The following is a 25141-nucleotide window of genomic DNA, read 5'->3' as shown; positions in this document are numbered from 1 at the left end:
AGGTTAAAAATACACAAACTATCAGGCAACATTATCATATAAAGTTCATACAGTTGGAAAAAAAAGGGAAACTAATACAAGTCTATAACTAATAGACTACATAAAAATGGACTAATTTGTATTCAGTTAGAAAAAAAAAAAGAAATGGGCAAACACTGCCTACTACTGATGTCAGTATATACGACTGTACATCACGTGTCACTGTATAAACAGTTGTCTTCATGCAACAAAGAAACATCAAGTTATCCCTGTAACTTAACTAATACAAATAAATGATTACGTTAACTTTTTTTCTAAATGTCAGCATCATGACATTTGCACATAAAAGATGCAATTATAGAAAATTGAGGGGGGAAAAAATCCAACAGTTGATTTGTAGTTCAAGCAGATTTTACATTATACAATGAGCTATAAAGTATTTGATAGACCAGAGGGATATCTTCATTGTTAAGATCCTTTTGCAAAAGGACATGGACCGATGTTTAAAGATAGTAAATACACTGAACAGCCTGTCTAATTATTGGCAGCAGTCCACTTTCAGTAAGCAAGTTGTTATGACGTTATCCATAAAATACTATGATACATAGGAGCTGATGTGTGTGATTGGTTTACTTTACAGCTATGTTAATACAGACTGTGTGTTTGAGGCATCATGTTTGCAATTAAAAAGTGGTTTTATAGAGGGAGAAGTGTTTGTTCCAGTTATATGGTTCCATAGGCTGCGGTGCATACCTGAGGTAGTGTTAATACTGTATACAGTAGGCCATGAAAATGTTAATATAGATCATGAAAGTAGCTGTACAGTGACGGAAATACCCTAAAACCAATTAACATTCAGTTTATCACTAATTGAGATAGTAATACAGATGTATTTTAAACAAATTCTAGCTTTATCAAGCATAAATGTATACCCACCACCTTTACAACAACAGATTGTGGTGCATATTGTATATATGTGATCTGTTTCCTCACTGTGAAGTCAAGCTAATCTGTCAGTACAGTGTGACACACCAACTGGATTATGAAATCTTCCATGTTGTGTATAAATCTGCAATGTGAGTTGAAAAAAGAGTTTATACATTCTCTCGTTGAAAACTGGGCCCACCAGCTCAGAAGACAGAGAGCAAGACTGTAAAATGTTGCATTGAATAAAAGTAAAAAATAGTGCAATGTCTCAAGCTTTTACCAGCAAAAGCTGGCTACAAAAAGGGCTAGAGAAAATCAGAGAGTACATGAGCATCGGAATTCAAAATGATTTCTTCCTCAAAACAAAACAAAAAAAACAGTAATGTGCATGAATGAATCTTTGCGCAGCATTTCCAGAAGACGTGTTGGTGAGTTAGTGCAGAAAGCAACACAGATGCATTAGTTTGTTAGGAGCCTGGTTAGCACTGCACAGTGTCAGGGCGAGTGGCAGGTTATTTAAGCTGAGCATTGTCTTGGTCCAGAGGAGCCACAGTGTCCGAGTATGAGTGCAAGTGTCTTGTCTGTGTGGACTGTGAGTGTGAGGGGTGAAATCCTTATGTGTAGGAATTCAGGCATTCCTTTGAGCGTGAGGTGATGTCCTGCAGCTCCCGCTCTTCCTTCATTTTGATGTCTTGGTAGGCATGCATTTGACTGGCATCCTTAAGGTAGGCCCAGTTTGCTGAGAGAATCATGAGGAAGTGGATCTGGAAGAGAAGGGTGAGGTGGATGGCCGGTGAGCATGTCAGAGATGCAAAGCAAGCTACAGGAGTCAGAGCTATAGTATGTACATCCCAGACAAACATAAAGTTAATTATTTTATAAGCTTAACACACAGAGGTGACAAAAGACATTACTGAAATAAAGACTTAACTGTTACAGTTATTGTAACATACGGTTACAATCATTACTAATACTGGACTAAATATCTGGCTATGCAGAAAAAGACATTACTAGAGAAATTACACTTGAGGGCATGAAGATGAGTAGAACAGAGAAAGGGAGCCAAACGGTGTGCATGCAAAGCTTATGTAGCTGTAAAAGGCAGGAGGTTAGTGCAAAGCATGAGATATTGCATTTAGTTAATCAGACCCTGCGTTGGGTGCATCTCAGTATTATGTTTCTGTCGGGTTTATAAGAAATAGACCACATAATGGATACTTTTGTAAACAAACATTGTTTATTTTTTTTTATAGAAAGTAAAAGCTACAGTCTTCAAAACCTTAAGGGGAAATTAAATATACTGTATGAAATAATGGAGTATAAGTAAGCTATAAACAGAGTCAAAGAATCTGGAAAAATGTAAGCATGCAGGCTCAGTGTTAAGATAAAAACAAATGGCTCTTTAATGGCACTTTGAGAGAGAATAAAAGGAGAATGTATGAAACAAAACATTAACTTCATAGCTGAGGCAACACCAGCGTCAGCTCTCATAGAAAAAGATACATTTACTCTACTCTAAAATATGAGATTTTATTTTTATAAAATACATGAAATTAAAGCGAGGCTTAGGGCCTCATGCAGAAGTTTACCTCGGTACTGGCCTAATCCTTCATACTGCGCTGTGCTAGGTACTGTATGTGCAGTTACTTTGAAAACTATAATACACAAGTGGTCACTGTAATACTCATCCACATAATACAGCTGATGAAAGGTTTTAGTTCAGTTTAGCATTTAAATTGTGACAAAAATAAGAGTGAATATTTGTGTTTGTGTAACACTGGTGGTGGTTTCATAAGGCTTTGCATATAAACGAAAGAAGCATCAGGGCCGAGCATGTGATCGCTGCTACTTGCCCGTGTCGTCCTTGTCTAGCCTAGGGCTTGATAAAGTTAATGTCTGGATCAGACCTCGTGATGCTGTCATTTCTAATTTAGATTTCATTTTTACCGTGTGTTACAACTTGCACAAATAGCTTAGATATATGGTTCACATGTGCCTCGGGTGCTTTGTGCACAAATTTGCATTTCAGCGCTGACGGCAGTCAACTGATGCTTGTCCTGTTGTGGAAGGACAGTATCCATGCAGCTGACGTACGTGTGCTGGTCGAAATCACTTTTGCGCTTTACAAATATAAATAACACTGGTGTGAATTTCAAGCAGTGTATATTTCTACAAAATCATCTGGTGACGTACTGTTTTTCCATTAATTGAGTGCCAAGGAAAGCAGAACAAACCAAACAAACCAGTTAACTAAACACCACCCCACCCTGAAGACAATTTTCATCAGGTGTCCTCAGAAAAGAAGCAATATCCCTGGATACCAAATGCTAAAGGAAGCACAGAGTCAGCTATTTACAATTCATGCGAATACTAATGGAGAGATGTTGATTTTTCTATTGTGTATTCTTTTAGTTAATTTGTTGTCAGTGGCGTCTGCCTCTACTCAGTACAGCGTCAAATGCAATACTGGGCTCTTAAAACAGTTTAGAACTTAGTGCAGCAGTCTTCTCGACTCTTAAACTTCAAAACAGCAAAGTTATAAGTGGTAGCCATCATGTAGATCAGCTGGTGGAAGAGAACAGAAAAGGTTGTAAGAAAACATGCCAGCGACCTCCTCGTCACTGGTACTGTGACACATTAGTAAAGTGAGCAAGGCCAGTCAGTTTTCAGCAGTTAAAAGTAGTAAAAAGTTATAATTGGTTATAATTTAAATTGAATTGTAAAATATACAATACCCTGTTTGGTTTTTGTGGTTCAAAGATTATGCTCACGATTGTGATTTCTACACACTGGACTTTTGCAGTTAACCAAAAAGGCTGTTTCATGCAGGGCCATGTGCATCTAAGCAGATGGGTAAACAGCGAATGGAATTGGAGCTGAGGAAAATCCTAAGTGTAATCTTCCTCGGTGTGGTTACATAAACCGTATGGGATAATGAAAAGAGGAGCACTGGACACATGATCTGCCGATACAAACCGTGCAAGGATGGACTGAAGTGAAGAGGACAGAGAGGCCGGAGGAGAACTTACCAGAGCAATCACGGTGGCTCCTGCGCCAGCGCATGCTACGATGTACAGGTGATATGACAGGTAGAACTGCAAACAGACAGGTAACGGTGATGTGATTTCTATGGCACCACTGCTCGTGTGTGTATTGATATGAGCATGTATGAACAGGAAGACTGCGTCTTACCTCACTGGTGTTGCAGATATCACCTAGCGTGGATCCACAGGCCTTTCCTGGTGTGGCATTCCATGGGATAATCCCTAGGGTTATAAGTCACTTTAGTGTTTGCACTAATAAAAACTATTTTTAGTCAGTTCTCAAAACCAAAAGGAGACATTTTTTTTGCACAAAGCTCTGTTTTCCTACCATACTGACGAACATCCACGCAGATGTTGTCGATGTTGGTGAGGTTGGCCATGGGAGACCTCATGGTGGCACAGGTAGACCACATATTGTAGAAGAGGAAGACTGGCACGGCAGAGAATCCAAACACACCGAGCCAGGCCACACCCAGAATGTATGTGAGGAACACAAACTGCAGAAACACACACGGCACAATGTTTCCCGTCATCACATGAGCATGAAACTGAATTAGTTTCATAACATTTTCACTCATTGCTTTTCTCTTCTACTTTATTCCTATTGTAAAATAGCATCTTCATCTTTGCATGTACTTTATATTTTAACACCATGGCATGAGATCTTTTTTTAAAGCACTCTGTGTAAAAATTGGATTTGAACACAGCGGTGTGGTTGTATTAACATACCATTCCACTGATGCAGCGTCCGCAGATGGTGGTCTTGAACTCGCTGTGCAGTTCCTTGACTGCACTGGTTGTGTAGAAGCCCTCAGCCAGCAGAATGATCCCATACAGGAAGAAAAACGAAGCAATGCCATAGATGACGTACTGCATCAGCTGTATTCTGTTAAAGCACAATGTCAAACGTAAGCTGCGCTGGTAACACTGCGATGGGTTAAATCATAAACGCACTATTCCGAAGAGATGGTTTCCTTGCTGTGCTTAGACGTGAAGACAGATGCTAAGCCCAAATGTGGTGATAACAGGTGATGCATGTCTCTAGAAAAACATCGACCGGGAAACAGACGGTGTCTGGAGACGACTTAAATTAAACAGTGCATTCCAGATCTACACCAACATAAAACATACAGTATGTGCAGTTCTGTCTCTTGTCTTCTTTTTTATAGTCCGGACTAATAGATGTACTGTAAAAAAAACTCAGATAAAGTAACTGTGGGCGACGTTATCAGCTAAAAATAGTCAGCCTCTTTCAAACTGTTATCTATCTAAGTTTGGACCTGTTTATATTGTGATGGTTACAGTATGTAAAAACTACATTTCTATTCATACCACTGTATTATGGATCATACTACTGTGACATTAAAGATATTTCCAAAAAATGTCATGAACTTTGTTTGTCACTCATGTGGTGTGTGCCGAGAGGTCACTTACACATCGGTCAGCATGGCGTGGTCACTGGTGACCTTGGAGAAGTGGGTCTCCAGGATGGTCACAGTGCCAGTGAGAGCCACATGGCCACATCCACAGAACAGGGCGACACCGGAGAAGCAGAGGATTGTAGCCACCAGCGATGCATATGGCACCCCACCTAAACATTTAATGCAGCACTCGAAGCAACCTGTGCATCAAAAACAGAAAAAAATGTGTCAGTGTTATGTCATTTTATATCCTTAAATAGTGTTTTATAGCTTCTATGTTAACATTAACTGTAAATTCCATATGAGCCACAGTGTTTCACTTCTAGGTCAGGAAGGGACCTCAGGGAAATTACATATGAGATGAATATTGACATAGGTCATCCATTCATTCACCATTAGGACCCATTATAAAGCACAGGACTTTTATTTCCTAAAGAGCAGCTCATCCTCAATGTTGCAAAGGAGCCCGTGTAAACAGAGCAGACGTGTCTGTTCTGGGTTTCGGAGAACAGACTTTTGCAATTTGCACGCTTGATGCAGTCCGCTTCCTTCATTTCCTGCAATGTAAAGACCCAACTGAAACAGTGCCGCCTGCTGTGTGTCGCCAAGTTTTTACAGGCTACAATTCCTTTCATGTTTCATTTGGCAATTCATCACTACACTTAAAAGGGCACTAATGGCCGTCCAGCAGATCAGAGCAATGGTTAACTGCAGAGCTGTAATGGAAATCAATGGTGACTCACAGTGATGGAATGAAGTGACCCAGATGGCTCGTCCAGTGTGTTCCTATGTTTTTCAGATACACTGTATGTGGATGCACGTAAACAAACTGCAGTGTGTTTCCAATCAGATCCACATGTGTCCGAGACAGAATGCTGTAGGGTCACAGGACCTCCAGCTCGATAGTTAGTTAAAACTGCTGTATTTCATTTTACATTAACACTTTAAATGAATGTGTCCCTGAACATGTCACCAGATGAATGCCAGTGTAACCCTGTAGAAACTATTACGATGTTCTGGCTTTTAAAATAATTTCACCAACCCACACAGAATATATCATGCAGCAATAAGGACCACATGTCACAACCATTACCCAAACACAGTCTGTATGTGTAAGAGGTACAAGACACTGTGCATTTAGTTTGCATTTTAGTTCCCATAAGTTCCCATTTTGTTCCATATCTACAGCAAAGAGACTTTCTGCAGCCCTATAAATAATCCTAGTTAAGTCATAACTACATGAGAGAATAAAGCCCAACAAGTTACATTATACTGTATAATAATTCTTAGTGAATCAACCACATTCAAACTGATTTCCTGTTTGTCCAATCTCTTGTGCAAATAAAAAAAGGGGACTATAATGTTATGAGAGGCTGCAGATTACACGAGCAAATCCCGGTTTAACTCAACACCGTGTTCATAATGAAGAAAACAGACCACAGACTTCTTTTCCTCCTTCCTGCTTCTTCCGTGAGGCGAAAATCCTAAAAGTTCATCTGTGTTTGTGCTCTTTGCCGTGACAAAGGACCTTAAAAACAGATCTACTGCTGCTGGGCCAATGCTTTTTGCAGTCAGACGCTTCATCCTGACTGTTTGTGTAGTACGGGGCGATAAAACATTTTCGTCCTATGGTAGGTGAATAGGGGTTGCCATGGCAGCATGTTAACCACAACTCAATGAGTGTGCCCGCAGCTGAGTTGCTAACTTCTACCACAAGCCACATTTCGCTGATGAGCATGTTGGGGAGGGTGAGTGGGCTGCTGGGAGTCAGAGCGTAGAGCTCCACAGGATATTGAACCCAGCTGCAGAGTAAATACAGCTCATTTAAAGCTCTTGTAGTGGATGTCACTGTCAGGTAGCTCTGATCCAGACGCAGTCTAATTCTTGGCTATGAATTGATTATTCTAGATCTCGCAGCTAGACGCTGTATAGGACTGTGTCCCTAGCCGCACAACATACTTTCCTGGCTATGAAGCTCAACCTCCTGAAGAGAGGAAAAGTTTCCATATGCGACGTGTGGTTAGGGTTTAGAAATTAAAAATGTTCTTGCTGTGAAATGTGACAGAGGCAGCAAAAACAGTCAGGCCTATTTATAATGAATTCACTTGATGGCAATCGGTTGTGACACATCGTGTCTGTTTGCTTTCAAACCTGCTTTGAAATGCTTCACTTCCCCCGTAAAATCAACTCATCGTTTGGTTCTGGGTTCCATATTATCTCCGTGACAATCAGTCTGCACTGGTTGTAAATAGAAAACACACATTTAGTTTGAAAGCCAGCAAATCAGTTTATGTTCAGTGGTTTGCTTTTGCCGTCTATCCATCCTGACAGAGGGTGTTGGGTTGACACCTCTCTGAGTGGAGAAACCTTCTATCTTATTGGGTGTTAGACTTAATAACACCATAAATCCAAGGTGGTATTTTCACAGCTGGACTTGACGTGTTGGCTGGTTAATATAGCTCTGAACTGGATGACTGAAACAACATTGGCACGAGGAAAGACCCATCGACGCACTTTAACTATTAGCAACCCCAGGAACACTACTCTGTTCACAAAAGGGCCTCTGTGAAAGCTTCAGTCTTGGTCTTAGACATCAGGGGAGACAGATTCAACATCAAAGCTCAACAACTTTTTTTTAAACAGTCCTGTACAAAGTACCATGGGGACAGCAGTCTGCACGACAGTCAAATTAAACTTGCTCAATAAATGGATTCAAAGCAGACGCAGGATTTTTTTGTAATAATAGAATCTGTGAAACATTATATTACTTTAAAGACCGCTGCATGTTTCAGATTCAGTTCGTGACACTGTTTTTCTGTTGGGTTAGAGGAATAATTTGACATCTTGCTTTCTTGCCAAGAGTTAGGTCAAAAGACTGGCACCACTTGTCTGATAATGGGCAACAGCCAGCACCCAATTAGTTTAACTTAGCAATAGGACGGGAAACAGGAAGCCCCTGTCTAACAGTAGCAAAATCTCCTCTTCTTTTCTCTGAGTATACTGTTCAGGATGTCATAGAGTACAGGATATTGCAATGCAAACTTTCGTTCTAATCCCCCTCCTCCACAGGGGATAATGATAGGAGCTGGTGACTCTTTAAACAACAAGCTCATACTAAATAGACCCTGCTGGCTTATTCTGAGTAGAGCTCTCTAAATGAAAATCACGTTGGGCCTTTTTCCTTTGATGACTTTCACATGCTCCCTGACTAATACTCCTAGTTAGACCTCCAACCACTTCAAAACTCTCCCCCTCCAGTTCCTTGCTACAGTTCATGAATAAGAGGAAAAGAGACAAAATGAAAAATATAGTGAGTGAGAGAAAAACAGACAAGTTAGTGACTGTTTGGGGCGAGATTCGCCACGTCTGGATCACGGGAAAGAGAGAAAAAGATGCTTTTGTAAGAAAGAGTGTGTGTGTGTGTGTGTGTCATTGTGTGAGAGAAACAGAAAAAAATAGAGGCAGAGAGAGAGTCCAAAAAGGCTTGACACAAAGAGCCAGTGTGTGCAGTCCCAGACTGTCATCACACTGGACTCTCAAGGCCCATTTAGAATGGCAGTGGACCGTGGCCCCGCTCTTCCGGCCCACAGGCTGGAGGTCCAGGACAAGCCCACTGCTGAGCTCCATCCTGTGGGCCTCTCCAGCACAGCCGTACTGGGCCACAGCAGCCACCTCACACTACACGAGGATCCTGTTTTGTCACAATTTCAAATTATTCAGTGTGTGATTGAAATGGTTCAGTAAAACTGACATGAGGTGAAACCTGGAAACAGACAGACTGAGCTAGATAGTAACTAAAATAAGCCTGGGTACATCTTTGCCTTGTGTCTAATGGGCATAATGCTGGATTACCAAATGGGAAGAGAGGCCAGTGGCCCAGTGCCTCATACTGTATGAGGCCCCCAGACCCCCAAGTTCACTGTGTGTCAGTGGAGGTTTGATATTTTTAACAGTTTTTACTGCTTTATGGGATAGTCAACAGTAGCCAGAGAATGGAAGTGAGGAGGGGGGAATAAATCAACAAAATGTCCACAGTTGGGGATAAACCAGGGCCACTGTGATTCATGGTAAGCATGTTAACCTCTGGTCACCAGGACACCCTGAATTTTCCCATGACTGTGCAGGAAAATCAACTGGCTCCTGTATTATTATAAAATCTTATAACTGGAATGTAGAAACATGTGCCAAAGTTACATTTCAGTACAGGAGCACTCTGCCTAGACCAGTACCAAATAGTTGACAAGCCTGCAAAACACAATGAAGATGTTGAGTTTGTTGTGTGCACTGTACCGGAGGCACTGGGGGGAACATTTGCTGTCGATCCCCCTTTGCTCTGAGCAGGTTAATCCAGCCGTATATCAGCACAGTTTCCGTAAGTTCAGATTCATCATGCTAAGCCCTGCAGCTGGCCCTGCTTCATCACCACCCTCCATCCTTCAACAACACCCATCATAGGGATATGGCCCGTCAGAAACAGCTGTGGCCTTCAGTTTAAAGTGGAAGAATATAAAAAAATCTCCTTTTCCCTTTCGTTAAGAAGTTGCATGTGATGTCGAGTAGAAGAGAATATTTTTTTCCACACTCGACACAAAACACAGACAAACCCATCTAAACAAAGAATCACATGCATAATAAACACATGAGCGGCAGCTAATCGTATGTGCATAGTAAAAGTATGCATATAATAAAACAACAAAACCCCACTCGCTCGCAGTAATAAACACACTTGGACACACACAATTTGGGCTGAAGACCTTGCAACTCTTTTCATCGCATCTAGAGTCCTGAACAACAATCTGTCTTCCAGCTCCGTTAAAAACAACATCCAGTTTTAATCTAAGTTCTAGCCTCATTGGTAACAGATGTGTGTGTTTACAGCTATTGTTGTTTGTTGCTCCAATGGGGATAGCAGCCAAAATACCATTTATGAGAAGCAGCCTCGTTTTCCACACTTTCCACTTTGAAAGAAGCGATACTCACAAACACCATAATGGCTCTAATGGCCATCCTCAAGGGAAGAGGGAGATCTGGGCTTCAAATTCATCAAAAGTGGTCCTACCATTTACTTATCTAACACAGGCAACTCATTCTCTATCAGCTAATAGCTGTTGGCTGAAGCCTACCTATGGGTGTGAACTAAAGAAGGTGAGGGAGTTCTGTATACAATATGTATTCATTGACAGTGGAAGAAAATGAGGCCAGTAAGTGTTTATGAGCATCTGGGCACAAATAAAGGGGTAAATGTGTCAACTTCAATTAATGTTTCAAGTATGTGACGGCAGAATCTATTTATAGGCTAATATTGCCTACTGTGTTTCACTGAGATTTAAAGACCCACAGCTTCCCAGCCCTGCTCAAGGTTATGAGCACAAGGAAGAGCTCCTCATAAAAAGACACAGCTCTGGGCATTTTGGCGGCCTAGGAATTAAAGTTGCCAGCAATGTCATTACATTGTCTTTGACTAGAGTCTGGCTGGGAATTTGTTTGTACCATATAATTTCATCTCCCCTCATTTCCTGTCTACTCTTCAAAGAAGCTGTAAAACATCCAACAAATATTCAAAATCTACTGAAAAAAGGTTAAATAAGTGATAAATGGGTACCAAAGATGAGAATTACTTATTAACATTGTTATCACAGAGTTTACAATCCTGCAATACAATTCAAATTCAGCCGATCAATCAAAAAAGGCTACCTTGATGTAGCATAGACATTTTTTTGTTTTACTGAAGGTTCATTCTCGTACCGTCTTCAAGCCAGACCTGTGGTGGAAGCTCTGGAGTCGCCTTAATGTGACAGTAATTAGCTAAGAGGAAGGCTCTGACTGTCTGTGTGTACGCAGCAAGCATCACTTCAGAGTACCCAGCACTCTTAGAGTTGTTGGATGGGATCCTGGAAAGAACGGCTCTGTTGTTCACATGAGCTACGATGGCAGAACACAAAGGGGCCTGCCTAATCTCAACCTGAGAGGTGTTTTGTTATCTGACATTGTGTGGGTCATGGATTGGCCATAACAAACTCCATGGTTAAAGGCAGGGTATGTTGTACATCACAGCCTCATCTGGGAAAAGTACCTGTCTGAATACAATATTTAACTGAGGCAGATGTTCAAAACAGTACAGTAGAAAATTCAATGATTCTACAACAGGAGAGTGAGTGAAGTACTTTCTCTTTCCCACACAGCCTTAGTGACTGTCTGTTGTGAGTCAGATAATCTGATTCGTCTATCTTTGTCCTTGCCACCTCGTCATCCTCTCATTAATCATCAGCCCCCCATGAAAGAACAACTCAAACACAGCCTGAGGTTTGACTGATCTGCTGTTGATTTTGGAACAGCCTCACTGTCCTAATAAGCGACACTAGCATGACGACCAGCGGCAAAACATCATCCCTCCTGCTGCAGGAGCCAGGTCTGCCTAAAACATCCCCCCCAGACTAAAACTAATTAGATCACAGGCACATGAAATGCAAGCCAAGCCCACTTAAAGCATGACACCAGCTGCAGGTTAGACAGAGTTCTGCATGATTTGCAAATTAAAAATATCAACACTTCTCTAAAAAAGAAGGCTGAAACATGAAGACTGTGCTGACATTCTTGGAAAAAGAAACTGCTGAGTAAAATCTGCTCAACCATTATGAAGAGTGAAACCAAGCAGACTAAAGACCCAGTAAACACAGCAGTGAAAAGAACTGAACTGGCTCTTTGTGAGAACTCATTGGTACCTCTTTTGTCCTGGCTCTGGACTTGGTTTTCTTCTGATGGAGTTTCCATGGTTATTTTTGTCCCATCCGGCAAAAATGCTTCTTTTGAGCAACTTCTCTCTTCTTATCTCCCCCCTTTACTCTCTCTTCTCTCGCTTGCTCTCCTTCCTGCACGTCTCTGCTCCGTCTCCCGCTCTTGTTCTCTCCTCCACGTTCGCTCTTTTTTTTTTTGTCTCCTCCTGCCTCACGAACGCACCACTCCACTATCAAAGTTTTCCTAGATGTGGAGGTCTCATCAATCGACACGCGCATCTATTACGTTTGGAGCAATTGTTTCAGGATTCAGTTCGGGATTCAATTAATTTGTCCTTTTAATGACATACAAATCTTTGTCACATGCCCTGAACACACTCCCCTCTCTCGGTGCAGCATGGTGCTTGACGAGAATGGGTTTGTTATATCACCTAGGACATACGGACAGTGAAAACGGGACTCTTTACTTTACTTGTCAGTAAAAAATAGACTCTTTAATAGAAAATCATTTCAATAAAGTCTAAGAAAGGGAGCTTATTGTGTGCTGAGAAGTCAATCTGATTTGCACAATTTATGCTCCCTGGTCCTGCAGCATACATGAACAACCTCTGACCGCTGTCTTCCCTCCATCTGGTGACTCAGGAAAGAAAAGACTGATCAACATTTCCTAAACAAGGAGACAGTGTCCTCTAGGCTTATAGAGGAAACAGCATGCGAAAATGTGAGGACGAGAAGGGGTGAGACATGGTGACATTCACGAGTGGTGATACAGCCTAAATGAAATAAGAAATGAGAGAACACAACAAAAACAAAACAAAAAAAAGAGATCATATAAAGAGCCACAACCTGCTTAAAATAACAGAGACAGAGGAAGATGGATGGTGAAAGATGACCAGAGGAACAGACAGAGGGAGACGGGGAAGAAGATCTTGGCTGTGTTTGTTTGGCAACAGCAGCCTGAGGAGCCCCAGGGGCATACTAATGAGAGAAAGGCTTTTCAGCGGTGGGGGGGGCCCTGCTGGAGTGGGGCTAGAGTGGGGTCTTCTCACGGATACCAGACCTCAGAAATGAGGGGGATCAGCAGGGGAGGGGAGCCTCAGGGGTCAGGGAAGTGAACTTAGCGGGGATCCCATAACAACAAATGCTGCACTAATCTTCAAGCTTTTTCATCACCAGGCCAGCAGCAAAACGCCAGGAGAACTGACATCACCCATGTGAAGTGGGGACAGAACAGCGACTTTAGCCCATATATAGAAATAATGTTCAGATGAACTCTTTGTATGTGAGAATGCAAGCCACTTACAGCAGATGTGCGTGTGATCTCCAATTAATTGCACTAAAGAACTCAACTGACGCAGCAAAAGAGGTAAATCATACGCAGGAGTAAATGTTTCGCATTTAACCACAAAGTCAGCTCCATATGACTGAATATGCCAAAATCACAACAATACTGTGATGCATCTGCAAAGTTGAGAACAAAATGTTTGGGCTTACGGCAGACATGTAGAAGGAAATTCAAAACACGCGATGAGCTTTGGTCAAACTGTGTTTTCAGACGAACTTGAACTTGTATTCTGGGTTCTAGTATAAACAAAACACATGTTTTTGATTTGACTTAATGACCAATGTTCCCAGTGAATAAAGTTATGCAATTTTTGGCTTGGAGATCAAACTAGAGCACAATGTAACAATTACTGAACTTTTTCTTAGCTTAAGTAAGTGAGCATGGTAGAAGTCACAAACATGAGGCTACTCAGAGCACGTGGTAGTGCAAGAGCGAGCTATGTAACTCTATGTAAATCCAGTGGACGACGATATATGTGCTTCTTAGACGTTTGAGAGTCGTTTATTATAGATATAAATATATAAAATTTATAATACATATAATATATGCATAACTGTATTGATGGTAAATAAAATCACTTGATGATACAGTACTGATTACTGATAAGTTGCTACAGTGCTCAATATGATTAAGAGCCCACTCATAGCAGTAGAAAAATACGGTTTTGAACCTCCTGCATGCTTGTTTAGTAAGATGGCTCTGAATTATTTGTAGCTCGTTTCTTCTTAGAGAATGGCAGCTTTGTATTAAATCACATTTTGTGTAACGTTTCATTGGAAATCACAGAACAGACACAAGTCCAACATAAGCATTTAAATCGGAGTTCTGTGCTTGGACACTTCTCATTTTTTACTATGAGAAAAAACATAGTAAAAAACAGTAAAACATCACTTGATTCAACAAAAACTTTCAATTCGCCTCATCAGCTAGTCACTCGCTTTTCTGTCTCCTGACTTTTTCCTATTGCACAGTCAAAAAGATATTACAATCAATACGTTTATTGGAGTGAAGTGGAGCTGTATTGGAAATATAGTGATACAAATATCATGTAAAGTGTTACTAAAAGAATAAAGCAATGTATTTCTACACGCATGAACAGCAGAAACAGGGTAAAGCAGCTTTCCCAAAAACACTGACAGGCTGAGTGGCTGTGGGAATACTCATGTGAAGCTAAAGCCTGGGTGCCACATACTCACCTCCAAGTGTCGAGACAGTGCCACTCCCCTACTTGAGGACACAATCTGAATGATGATGAAGCTCGCACAAATGGAGGAGGCTTCACTGAGGGTCAGCCTTTCACACTGTGAGACTTGAGGCCCTGAAAGCTCCTTGGTGATCAGTCACCCGTGAAGACCCGCACCCTGCTTGGCTAACGCCGAGTTCTCAGCGAGCCGTGTCTGTGCCCAGACCCAAGCACCACTTATAGATACCAACAACAGCCTGAGAAAGCAGACGCGCCACACCAGATCACGCCAAGTGGGCGTGTGGAGTGGTCCGTGTGAGGAGTGAATGATTGCGAATGACCAAGTGTGTTAAAAATGTGAAGAATGCCAAAAACAATATTTAAAAGTGAATACTGCCTTATTACAACACTGGAGATCGTGATTCATGCAAACTCTGTTTTGGTGATTTGATACATTCCTATGGATTGTGATGGCCTCACTGACCTAGATTTAAATGCAGCCTCTTTTCATAGGTCAGCTCGCACGCATGTGTTTGCCCACATGTCTGGTGTGCTGTATCCAAGTCATTGATTGGTTTATAAAAACCCTGCGCTACAAACCCATTACACAGATCCATCCACTTGGTGACCTATTTGTCTTTGTGGGTCAAAAGTAGAACAAAAGCATTACTACCACTGCACGATGTTTGGTAATGATCGATCACATTAGTAGTTGATACTGTACAATCTAACCTAGATGAAGACTCTGACTCATGTTCATAATAAATAAAATTGTTTCCAATGGTAAAACAGTCCTTGTTCATTATGAGAGACATCTGGACAATGAGAAGTAAAACCACAATACTAATTAAATGTGAAACTTGAATGTTTTCTTTCTGCTCATAGCAAAAAAATGTTTTATTGCAGGTGCCCAATACTCTTAAACAGTCACTTCACCGATTTTCATCTGAAACAAAAAAACTAGAAAATTCTGGAGACTGAGCTTTAGAGAGTACATGTACACGTTCTACTTATCAATCATACAATCACAATATTAAAACCAATCTCTGCGTCCAATTGTGGTGCAACATATCACACACAGATCAGCACATTGTTCTCAAACATCCCATCACCACTATGCAAAAACACAGAAGCTCCTGCAGCACAATGGTGGAATAACTTTGCTATTAGATTTCATCCATTTTTAATGAAGGTGCACATTATGTCTTGGCGTTTCTTTCCAGATTGATTTTCTTTCCCAGAGTAATTACATGTGTTTGACCAAACAATGCCCTGGGTATCTGACTCAGCACGTCTCTAATTGTATGTTTGTGTTACTATCTTGTTAGGGTTAGAAATGGAGCAACACTCGCCCAGTGATGCCTGAGAGCCATGTTTTTCCTCTAAAAATGACTTTACAACCCTGACTCTCTGGCACCTCTATAGCCACTGTGGTTTTGGCCAAAGTGTGGCGTAGGAATAGTGAGAGACACAGATGCTTTATATTATCCCGGCGTCCAAGCTTATAGTACCTCTATGACCTGACTGGCCAGAAAACCAATGACAATATCTGAGATTTGGTCCAATCTAAAGATGAAGAATTTCATAATTTTAGACTGATTAACAAAAAAAAAAGAGTAAAATAGTAAAACAGAGGGAGGAAGACAAGGCTCTTATATAGCAGTTACACTCCACAACTCCCCACACGCCATACAAACCATTAACTTCTGAATATCTGAAGAAATCCTGCATCTTTCATTGTGCACTAAATATTTTAATGATGCCTCTGGTCTGGATTAGGTTATGCTGTCTTTGTGGTCCACCATGCTTTCATTATAAAGCCAATAATCAGCCAAGAGCTACTGAAAGCAAACACCTCCCCATTATCCAGTCAGAATGAAACTACATAATGACCTCTTGTCTTGTTTTGAATCTAGATTCTGAGGACACGTTGCCAAAAAGTGGAGAATAAAGACGATACCCAGCTATTCCTGAATCATTTTCTGTAAGTAGGGGATTAAGAACACTTATTATTATGGTAAATATGCATCTCAGTCACATAAAAACATGTCTTATTGCTGACACATCTGAGCTTTCTGTGGGTTGGACTCTCACAAACATGGAAGACATGTGATCCAGTGTTTATGCAAATGGTTTATTAGAGCAGCTATAAATCTCTCTTTAAGCTGAGATGTCCCTCTAATCTGATTTAATCCATCTACTCTGTTGTCATTATACTTTCTCTGCACACATTAACTTCATATTGTGCCTGCTCCAGTATTGACACCCAGCACTTTTCCACGGCCATTTCAGACGTATCACAGCTCAATAAGCTGCACTGAGAGTACAAATAAATCCCACAGGGACGCCCGTTAGTGGTGTTAAACCTTTATGTACAACACTTATCAGTGTAAGCATTTTTATAATTAGCCCAACACAAAGACCACTGGGTTGACCTCTACATGAATGATCAAACACTCTGAATCTAGTTCTTCATATCTGGAGGCACAGAAACAGTGTGAAGCCAAGAGATTTCTAATTCTAGACCTTTTGATTCAAATTTTTCACACTCCATATGTCCGCCTTATCCTGATGTGTATCTCCACAACACACAAATCCTCACACTCCAGGTGGTGGGATGGCACATACCACAGCACTGGAGACGGTACCAGTTTCTTAATTGTTGCACATAAGCACGTAGACACATACACTCTGCTGTTAAACATAGAGCCATGCTAGCACACACACACACACACACACACACACACACACACAAACACACACAATAGAGACATAATGAATCTCTGACATATGGAGACAGCAGACAGGGCTCTCCAGCTAATCTTGGGGTTGCTTCCCATGAAGAACCCCCGCCCTCTGTGTCTCCCCCAGCTCCCAGCTGCTGGGATCTCTTTCTCTGCATCGCTCCCGCCACTCCTATTGTCTTCCACCTCACGCTGCCAACCTCTCACCCCTGACCCGAGACTTTTCAAACCCTTCCAGCACATACCACAACAATCACAAGAAGGAGCAACCATCTCCCCCACTCAACTCAGCAGAGCAGCACATCAGACCCCACTATGTCAGGATTCATCATCAGCACTATGACAACAGAGCAGTCAACGTGCAGATCATTTTAATGCTATTGTTCCACAAGACGCACCTCCCATGTCTCAAAGTCATGCATCCTGGGGTCGGATCCTGGAAGGACAGAGAGCCAGCCATAACCTGAACGTGACACTTCTGCCCCTAAAGAGTTGTGTTTGTCCACAGAGCCATAACAGAAGCAGATTAGATGGGGGGGCTACGAGCTTACTAGTAAGCACAAAATACATCACAAGGGTAACCTAATCTTTCCAGTGGTTAGTATGGAGAGATTGGGTGTCAGAGTGGGTCAATCCATCACTTTACTGTTTCAAGCACTGCACCGTAATAACCTTTTGTTCATGATACTGTATGAAGCATCTACTGTGGAAAGGCGAATCCATTTATGGCACCATCTAATCCGATGCAGCCACTCCATCTTAATCAGTGTCTAAACATTTACACTCACAAATTCATTTTGTGCATACTCCATCATTCAAATGATATGGATGTCTCCATAGATTGAAAAACATAATGCATACTGCAAAGACCAGTCACACAGCTACTGACGTTATAACACGTTCAAAAACAGCTGTTTTTTTAAACCATATTGTCAGAAAAAAAGAACAAAAGTGTTTACAGATTCAGAACTTGAAATGTATTCAAACACATTTGCTTAATATAAGAGTAATTGTGCATGTCAGTGAATAATTAAAACATTGTTTTCCTGTCATAAAAACTGCCTTTTTGAAGATACAGCATTTGTATTTCCAAATTACTTTCTTACTAACCATACTTTTATATGTTCAGCTGCAGTTATATTGTTACAGTATTGTTTTCCCATACTGTAGAGGTCAAAAGCTAAGATGACTTATGAGACCTCTCAGTGGTGTAGCTGTTATATTCATCCTGCTAACTGATCTCTCCTCTGGTCTGAGTGTGGTTAGAGCATCAAGCTGTTTTTCAGGCTGAAACATTTGGGATTTCCTTTCCCTTTGAGCTGATGATAGTTGGTATGTTTCTCCTTTCCTCTGAGTTAAACCTACAGTAAATGACACCAAAGCGTCATCACAGTATGCCAAGTTGAATACATTTCTTTTTTTTTTTTTTTTAAATCCAGCATTCAGTAATTTAGAAGAGGTGGATTTTAAATTGAAATCTTCAAACACTCTGGGAAGAGAACAGCCTCACTGAACAGTCTCCCTTAGCTATTGGGTTTCCTGCAGCTGTTGCTTTATAAAAGCTCAGCTATTGCAGATTTCATCTGCTTGGCAGAAGTGCCTCTTCCTGCCTATCAAGGCTTTCTCTAGAGGATAATAATCAGACAATGAAAACTCTCACTTGGAAACCTTTTTTTTTCTTTGACGGGAAGATGACCCTGGAGAGAGAGACTGTGTGTCCTGTGGCCTTTAACTCTGGTTTCATTGTGTCACATGGAGCACCACGGCACAACATCATGACCAAACAGGAGTCATGTGCATTTTCCTCATTTCAGAGCACCAACGAACTAAAGTCCAGTTTAGAAAACGTCATTAAGGGTTAGGGTGACTTACAGTGGTATTCATTTAAATTCCTGCTTAATTCACCCCAAGCATTGCACTTGGCTGAATCCAAACGGTCTCAGGCTGTCTGGCACAGCTCTTCATATGGTGAACATTTCTCATTGGTATGTTGGGGTACCCCAGATGCTTTTGTCTTACGGTTGTTTAGCAGCTGCGTAAAAGCGCTGAGGACAAAGACCTATCTGTGGAGGGTTGAATACCCTCAGTGGGCACACAGCCAACAGCTCAATCCTACAGGCTCCCACAGTTGAAAAGCAGACTAATGCATTCTGCTCTCACTCCTCACAGACGATCTTACGGGGAAACGGAGCCCCTATTGTTTCCCCTCATTTCACCTAACTACTTTCACATCACATGTCATCTGTCAACATCTAGAGGCAAAAGTGCCCTTAGGTTTTTCTAAAGAGTCACACTCGCTGGCAGGGTGAAAGTCTCAATGACTGTAAGGAAAACAGGACCTCAAATACAGCATTTAATTTACTAATATGAATTTGAATGGTCACAGCATCTAAAACCAGGTTAAGTCTCTACATGAAAGGCTTTCCTCGTTCAAACCAGTGACTTGCTGAGATTTCTGATGTAAGACCTAGAGTTCTGCAAGTGACTTCAGCACTTACCCCTGGTGGTCTGCCGATTGCTCAGGCCACCTCAGAATAGAGGCATTTATTTTCTGCCATAGCCATAACTTTGTGTGGAGCACTCAGTTTCGTCAGTCTTCTAACACTATGTGCATTATGATGCATTTGGCTGGCTTACCGAGGACCAGCAGGTGAAAATAGGCCATTACATGAAAACATTATTGATCATTTAATCTGTGTCCTCTGATCACGTGACACGTACAGAGTCAAACAATGCACAGACAAATGTGTGTAGACGTATGCTGCCTACTGTAGCAAACTGAAAATCCTGCAGCGGGGTGAATGCCTGTTGAATGAGTGAGTGAGTTAGTGTTCATCAGCTGCAGGGGCTCTTTGCTTTCCACAACCTATTCTTTCCCCACATGCCTTCTGGAACAATCATCGGTCTGTGAACAAAACACGAACACAGATTGCTGCTCCGCTGGTAAATATCACCTCTGCACTCTATCTACAGTACCTACAGTGATACCAGCATATTGCAAAACTGAACAAAAGAACTCAATTTGGGCTTTCGTATGCATATTTTGTCACTTTTTTGAAAGTCTTACAGATAAGAAAAGGGACAGATTGTATCTTTGGCATATTTTATGCAACCTTGGGGAAACAGCTGCCCGTGCATATCTGATAAGCTGTCTTTTGCAAATAGGAAGTATACAGATATTTAAATGCCACCATGTAGCAGTGTGACATGACATCTCCTATACAAGGGTGAACTTACACACATATCCATGCGGATATAGACTCACACCACGCACCCACTTGCATCCCTTCTGTTCAACTGTGAATAGACTTTTAGTAAAAGTGAAGGCCAACGCACATGCTTCAACAGGCATCCTCATTCAGGAACTTCTATTCCTATCAATTGATGTTACAATACTCAATGGCCCTCTTTATTGTCAGAGGAGTTATTAAGGGAACTGTTTAGCACGGCTGCCCTCGCAGTCCTGCAGCAGTGGAGGGAAACAAAAAATAAATAAAAAATGAAAGCAGTGGAGATCAGGAAGGAATGGAAACCCGGAGAGAGAAAGAGGATGGAGATTTCAGAGGAAACAAAGTGCAGCAGGAAGGGAAGCAGGAGACGAATGAAGTTCCAATTGAACTAAAGAGGTCTCCTTTCTTAGAAGTGCAGAGTTGCAAAAAGTACTGTATGGGCCTCATCTACTGAGTAATTACCAAAGATGCTCGGTCATATCCTATGCCAAATGGAAAGAAGCCCAAACACCATGTAACTATGACAGCGACCACCTCATTATGGAGGATATTCAGCGTAATTAATGCAACCACAATCAATAAAACGGTTTATTGATGGTGACAGAAAAACGTGGGATCAGTCGTCAAAGTTCAGCAAAGACTTTGTCTGGACATTTCACATGTAACAAAATTCAAGATAAGGCATATTTTTGGAAATAACAAGAGAATACTTCAACCCAATACAAAGCAACAAAGTTCAAGTTCACTCTCAGCACCCTTTGACCGTCTCTGCAGTGACTCAGTCTTGCCGTGGCTTGTTTTTCTATCAAAAGCATGCGTGACCTACTATGCTGTGTTTCTTGAGACAAACAAAAGCTAAAATGAAGCATTATCTGATCCTCTGTTATTCCTCTGGCATCGGTTGTTGATTCAAAAAGTGCAAAAACACTTCTGCTAGCACAGCGTTAGCAGTCCTGGGTCTTTCCTCTCCTCAGGCACAGGATGCAGGGTCAGAGCACATACAGGCCACTGCGTGTGTCTATGGCAGCGATCAGTGCTGATGCGTGGGCTAAGTAATCAGACACTTTCCAGACATCCTAGTTCAGATGCACTGAAGAGCCCAGCGATAGCCGATACCTCAGAGACACTTCCCAGAAACACGTGTACAAATCATTACAAAGGACACTGTTCAAGTTCTCTGTGTTTGCATGACTGAAGAACAGGATCGATCAGATTTTATCATGAGGTCTTTATCAAACGGACACAACTCCATCAACATTTCACACCGGTCTGCCTCTATATGTACATTACAAAACCCTGACTCAGTAACATCTGAGCCACTCAACTATTGTAGGATGTTTAATTGAAGACAGATTCGACACCGTCAGGTGTGATTAACTCTCCTCTTCTCAAATCACTCAAAAAAAAACAAAACAAAAAAAACAATGATGTAACATTTGGATCTGGTTTGCATCCAGCCCCGATGACCTTTTCCACGAGACCACCACACCGAATACATGTACAAAACAGTGAGAAGGGATTCATGAGTTTCCAGAAGGAAAAACAATCTTTCCCTTTTTGCAGTTTGGCTCCAAGAAGGACAGACACAGTGTTCAGAGCGTGATGTGTTGCATGTATCAGCTTTAAATCTTAAGCAAACAACTAAACAGTGTCAGAAAAAGTCTTAAATCGAAAAGATAGTTAATGTTCCACACCGAATGAGACTTTTTAACTGTGTTTCTGAGCGCGTTGTAAAGTTTGCCAACAGGTTTGGTGAAAGCAGAAGATAAACTTTGCTTATATTTGTCATGTCTGTTCTCTATAATACTTACTGAGATTATTATGTTTTCTGCAGTACTATGTCCTCCTTCTGCTGCTAAGATGAACATGACCGCATTTAAAACAGAACATTTTTATGGTTAGTACAACACAGATATTTGGCTCAGTTAAAAAAAAAGAAAAAAAAGAAAAGTGAAACCACAGTCTACCCTGCGTTTAGTTATCAGGAAGGCTCATGTCCACTAAATATTGCTGGGTAGGGTATTGTTGCAGCATTAACATCAATAACCTAACAAAATATTTATGGAAAAATACTTGCTGTCTTCTTTTGCATTGAGTTCAACTGACTGAAGCCAAGTTATCCTCCCACATGTCCAACACAGGCCAATATACTGTTAAATCATTCAGCGCAAGGACAGAGGAGAACTTCTTTGACAAATATATGGCCACTCTACAAGGTGAAGGTCACCTTAAAATCAATTAAGAGATAAGTTATATAACCTCTGAATGACATCTTCACAGCTCCACACGCAGTCAGCTTCGACACATCCTGTTGTTTTTGGCTCGAAAAGCCTCATGTACACAGATCATCCATTTCTGTTTTCAAAGACATGAAACACACAAACTGCAGTACAGCGGCAGCTTTTTCCCAACTTAATCACATGCACACGGCAATAGAGAGTCTTTGAATATAAAATGTGAGCTTTAGCAAGTGGACAATGCACAGTGGTTGATTGCCATGCAGAGTAATATCCTCTGTGAGACAGTGAAAGAGGGTCTGTGGGGAATTAGTTCACAGGGCATCTGCTCTGAAACTTGCGATTCAGTGAAGTTCTCTCTCTACATTAAGAGCCACTGAAGTCGCACAAAGGAGCAGCTCCAAATTAGGAGTACAAAGACTCCACTGTGAGAGCTTCAGAGCGAATTAATGAGCATTGATACACATTCTCACACTGTGTTCCTCCCTGGCCTCAGCTGCACTGTGACAAACAACACAAGCCTCTAAACTCGAATCCTAAAAGCCAACACATCACGTCAAAAAAAAAAAAAAAAAAATGGCAGATTTACAATTATGAAATCACGTCTGTGCTGCTTTACTGTTAATTGTGGAGTTGCAGTGAAGGTTTGGTTGGAAGTGAGAGTATTTGTAAGTCCTACTCCATCTGGTTCACAGCTTTATCATAGTCTTAAAGCCAGAAAGAAGTTGCTAAATATCCATGGCATGAGCGCCTCACTCCTCCCATGCATCCCCCCCAGGTTGGGAGCACAGATGGTCAACACTTGACTGGTTTAAAGATGGGACAGTCTCAGCTCAGGCCTTCAAATGGCAAACGCAGGGTCTGGCATGAGGAAGAACATCTGACTAACACAATCTGTTGTCAGTTAAGTGTTTTATGTTTGTTTTTCCTGGAACATTTTAGTCATTGATTACCAGTAAACTGGGCAGATTGGTCTGTAAATCCCACAGCAACCTTTCACCTTTATGACAATGACCATCGTCCTGCAGCATCACCAATCACTGCTGCTCAGTAATGATCAGTGAAGACAGGTATTGAAAGAGTTTTGATTCAGCATTTCAACACAATAGATGAGCACTAAGGTCCTAGAGTAAGCAGTCTTAAGAGAGAGGAGAAGCATCAGGTTGATCTGGACTTAACACCTCCGCGTACTCGAACACGGTTGACTGCAGGAATCCTCATAGACTTAATCTCTCTAATCGCTTTCCTCAAGTTGCTTCAAGCAGGCTGCTGTAATGCCGATTCGTATGAAACCAGGTCAGGTAAAGTGTCTACTTCTGCAGCACTAGTCGTGGTAAAAGTTAAAAATCCGAAAACAATCGGCGCGCCCCCGATCAGCTGGAGCGACAACAACGAAGTGCGGAGCGTGCGAAAAAAAAAACAAAAGACAAAGCGAGCTTTGCATCTGTTTTCGATGAACACTGGAGCAAATCACGGTTAAAAATAAACTTACCCATTTTTTGTAAGTTTCCCAAGGCCTCCGAAGTTTGGTGATTAGCTGAAAGTTGAGCCCCAGCTACACTGATGTTGCGTCCTGGGATGCACACTGACCGCCTGGCTGCTCCAACACCCGACGCTGCGCAGCTTGGGAGACACCCTGCGTGACGTCACCACAGAGGGGATTACAGAAGGGAGGACGGGGGCTGGTTCACCCCCCCCTCAGCACCTCATCAGAAAGTTTCACTGGACACTCAACTTATCATGAGCCACTTTATCTAAAAGCGTTACTGCGCACAAAGTCCTCCAGTAAACAGAACAGATATCACCAGTGGTCACAGCCTTCATCAAGAAACTGATCAATTAAGCTGACTTCAGTCAAGATTGTACCGTGCACGTCAAGCAGATTCTTCTCTGTCCTGTTGTGGTTGATGATAAATGTTATTAGTTCAACTAAAGAGACACGCAGGAGGTATCACCACAGGTCAGAAAACACTGTATCCCTGCAGAGTCAGCACCGGTTTGTGCTTCTTCTGTGAACCATCAGAAAATATAATGATCAGCTAACTCAGAAGAACCTACATAGAAAGTTAATGAACAATAATTGTTGCTGTTCTGAAGTAGGACTAGGATGATGATTTTCAATTACAGATTTATAGTATCTTTATCCAAAACTACCAGGTTTTGTTGGCACTCTTGTTCACAGTGGTGCGAAAAGTTGTCCGACTTTAAAGATTTCTTTCATGTTTAACATTACTTCTGTCCTGAGATAACACAAAGACGAGGCCTTTACAGAAACAATGCCAATCACCATCAATCAA

The 25141-nt window shown here is 41.5% G+C and overlaps 1 protein-coding gene across 3 annotated transcripts; it reads right to left on the bottom strand.

The window, feature by feature from the left end:
* Nucleotides 1-69: 69 nt before the first annotated feature.
* gpm6bb (glycoprotein M6Bb) lies at nt 70-24463 on the bottom strand. Of its 3 annotated transcripts, none has more exons than XM_026376218.1 (7): nt 24337-24463; nt 5385-5571; nt 4680-4836; nt 4279-4447; nt 4099-4172; nt 3936-4001; nt 70-1670 (listed from the first exon to the last, which is right to left on the bottom strand). In XM_026376218.1, exons 1-7 carry the CDS (start codon nt 24338-24340, stop codon nt 1521-1523), a joined length of 807 nt encoding a protein of 268 aa, XP_026232003.1. In that variant the 5' UTR covers nt 24341-24463; the 3' UTR covers nt 70-1520. The 3 variants fall into 3 exon arrangements, with proteins under 3 accessions (XP_026232003.1, XP_026232002.1, XP_026232004.1); XM_026376217.1 differs by lacking the exon at nt 24337-24463 and adding an exon at nt 12094-12404; XM_026376219.1 differs by lacking the exons at nt 70-1670; nt 24337-24463 and adding exons at nt 2122-3471; nt 12094-12399.
* Between the last annotated feature and the right edge of the window lie 678 nt (nt 24464-25141).

Source organism: Anabas testudineus, chromosome 21, assembly GCF_900324465.2.
Source record: "Anabas testudineus chromosome 21, fAnaTes1.2, whole genome shotgun sequence".
Lineage (NCBI taxonomy): Eukaryota > Metazoa > Chordata > Actinopteri > Anabantiformes > Anabantidae > Anabas > Anabas testudineus.
The sequence above is the reverse complement of the archived record's forward strand: the minus strand, read 5'-3'. Positions and strand labels throughout refer to the sequence as shown.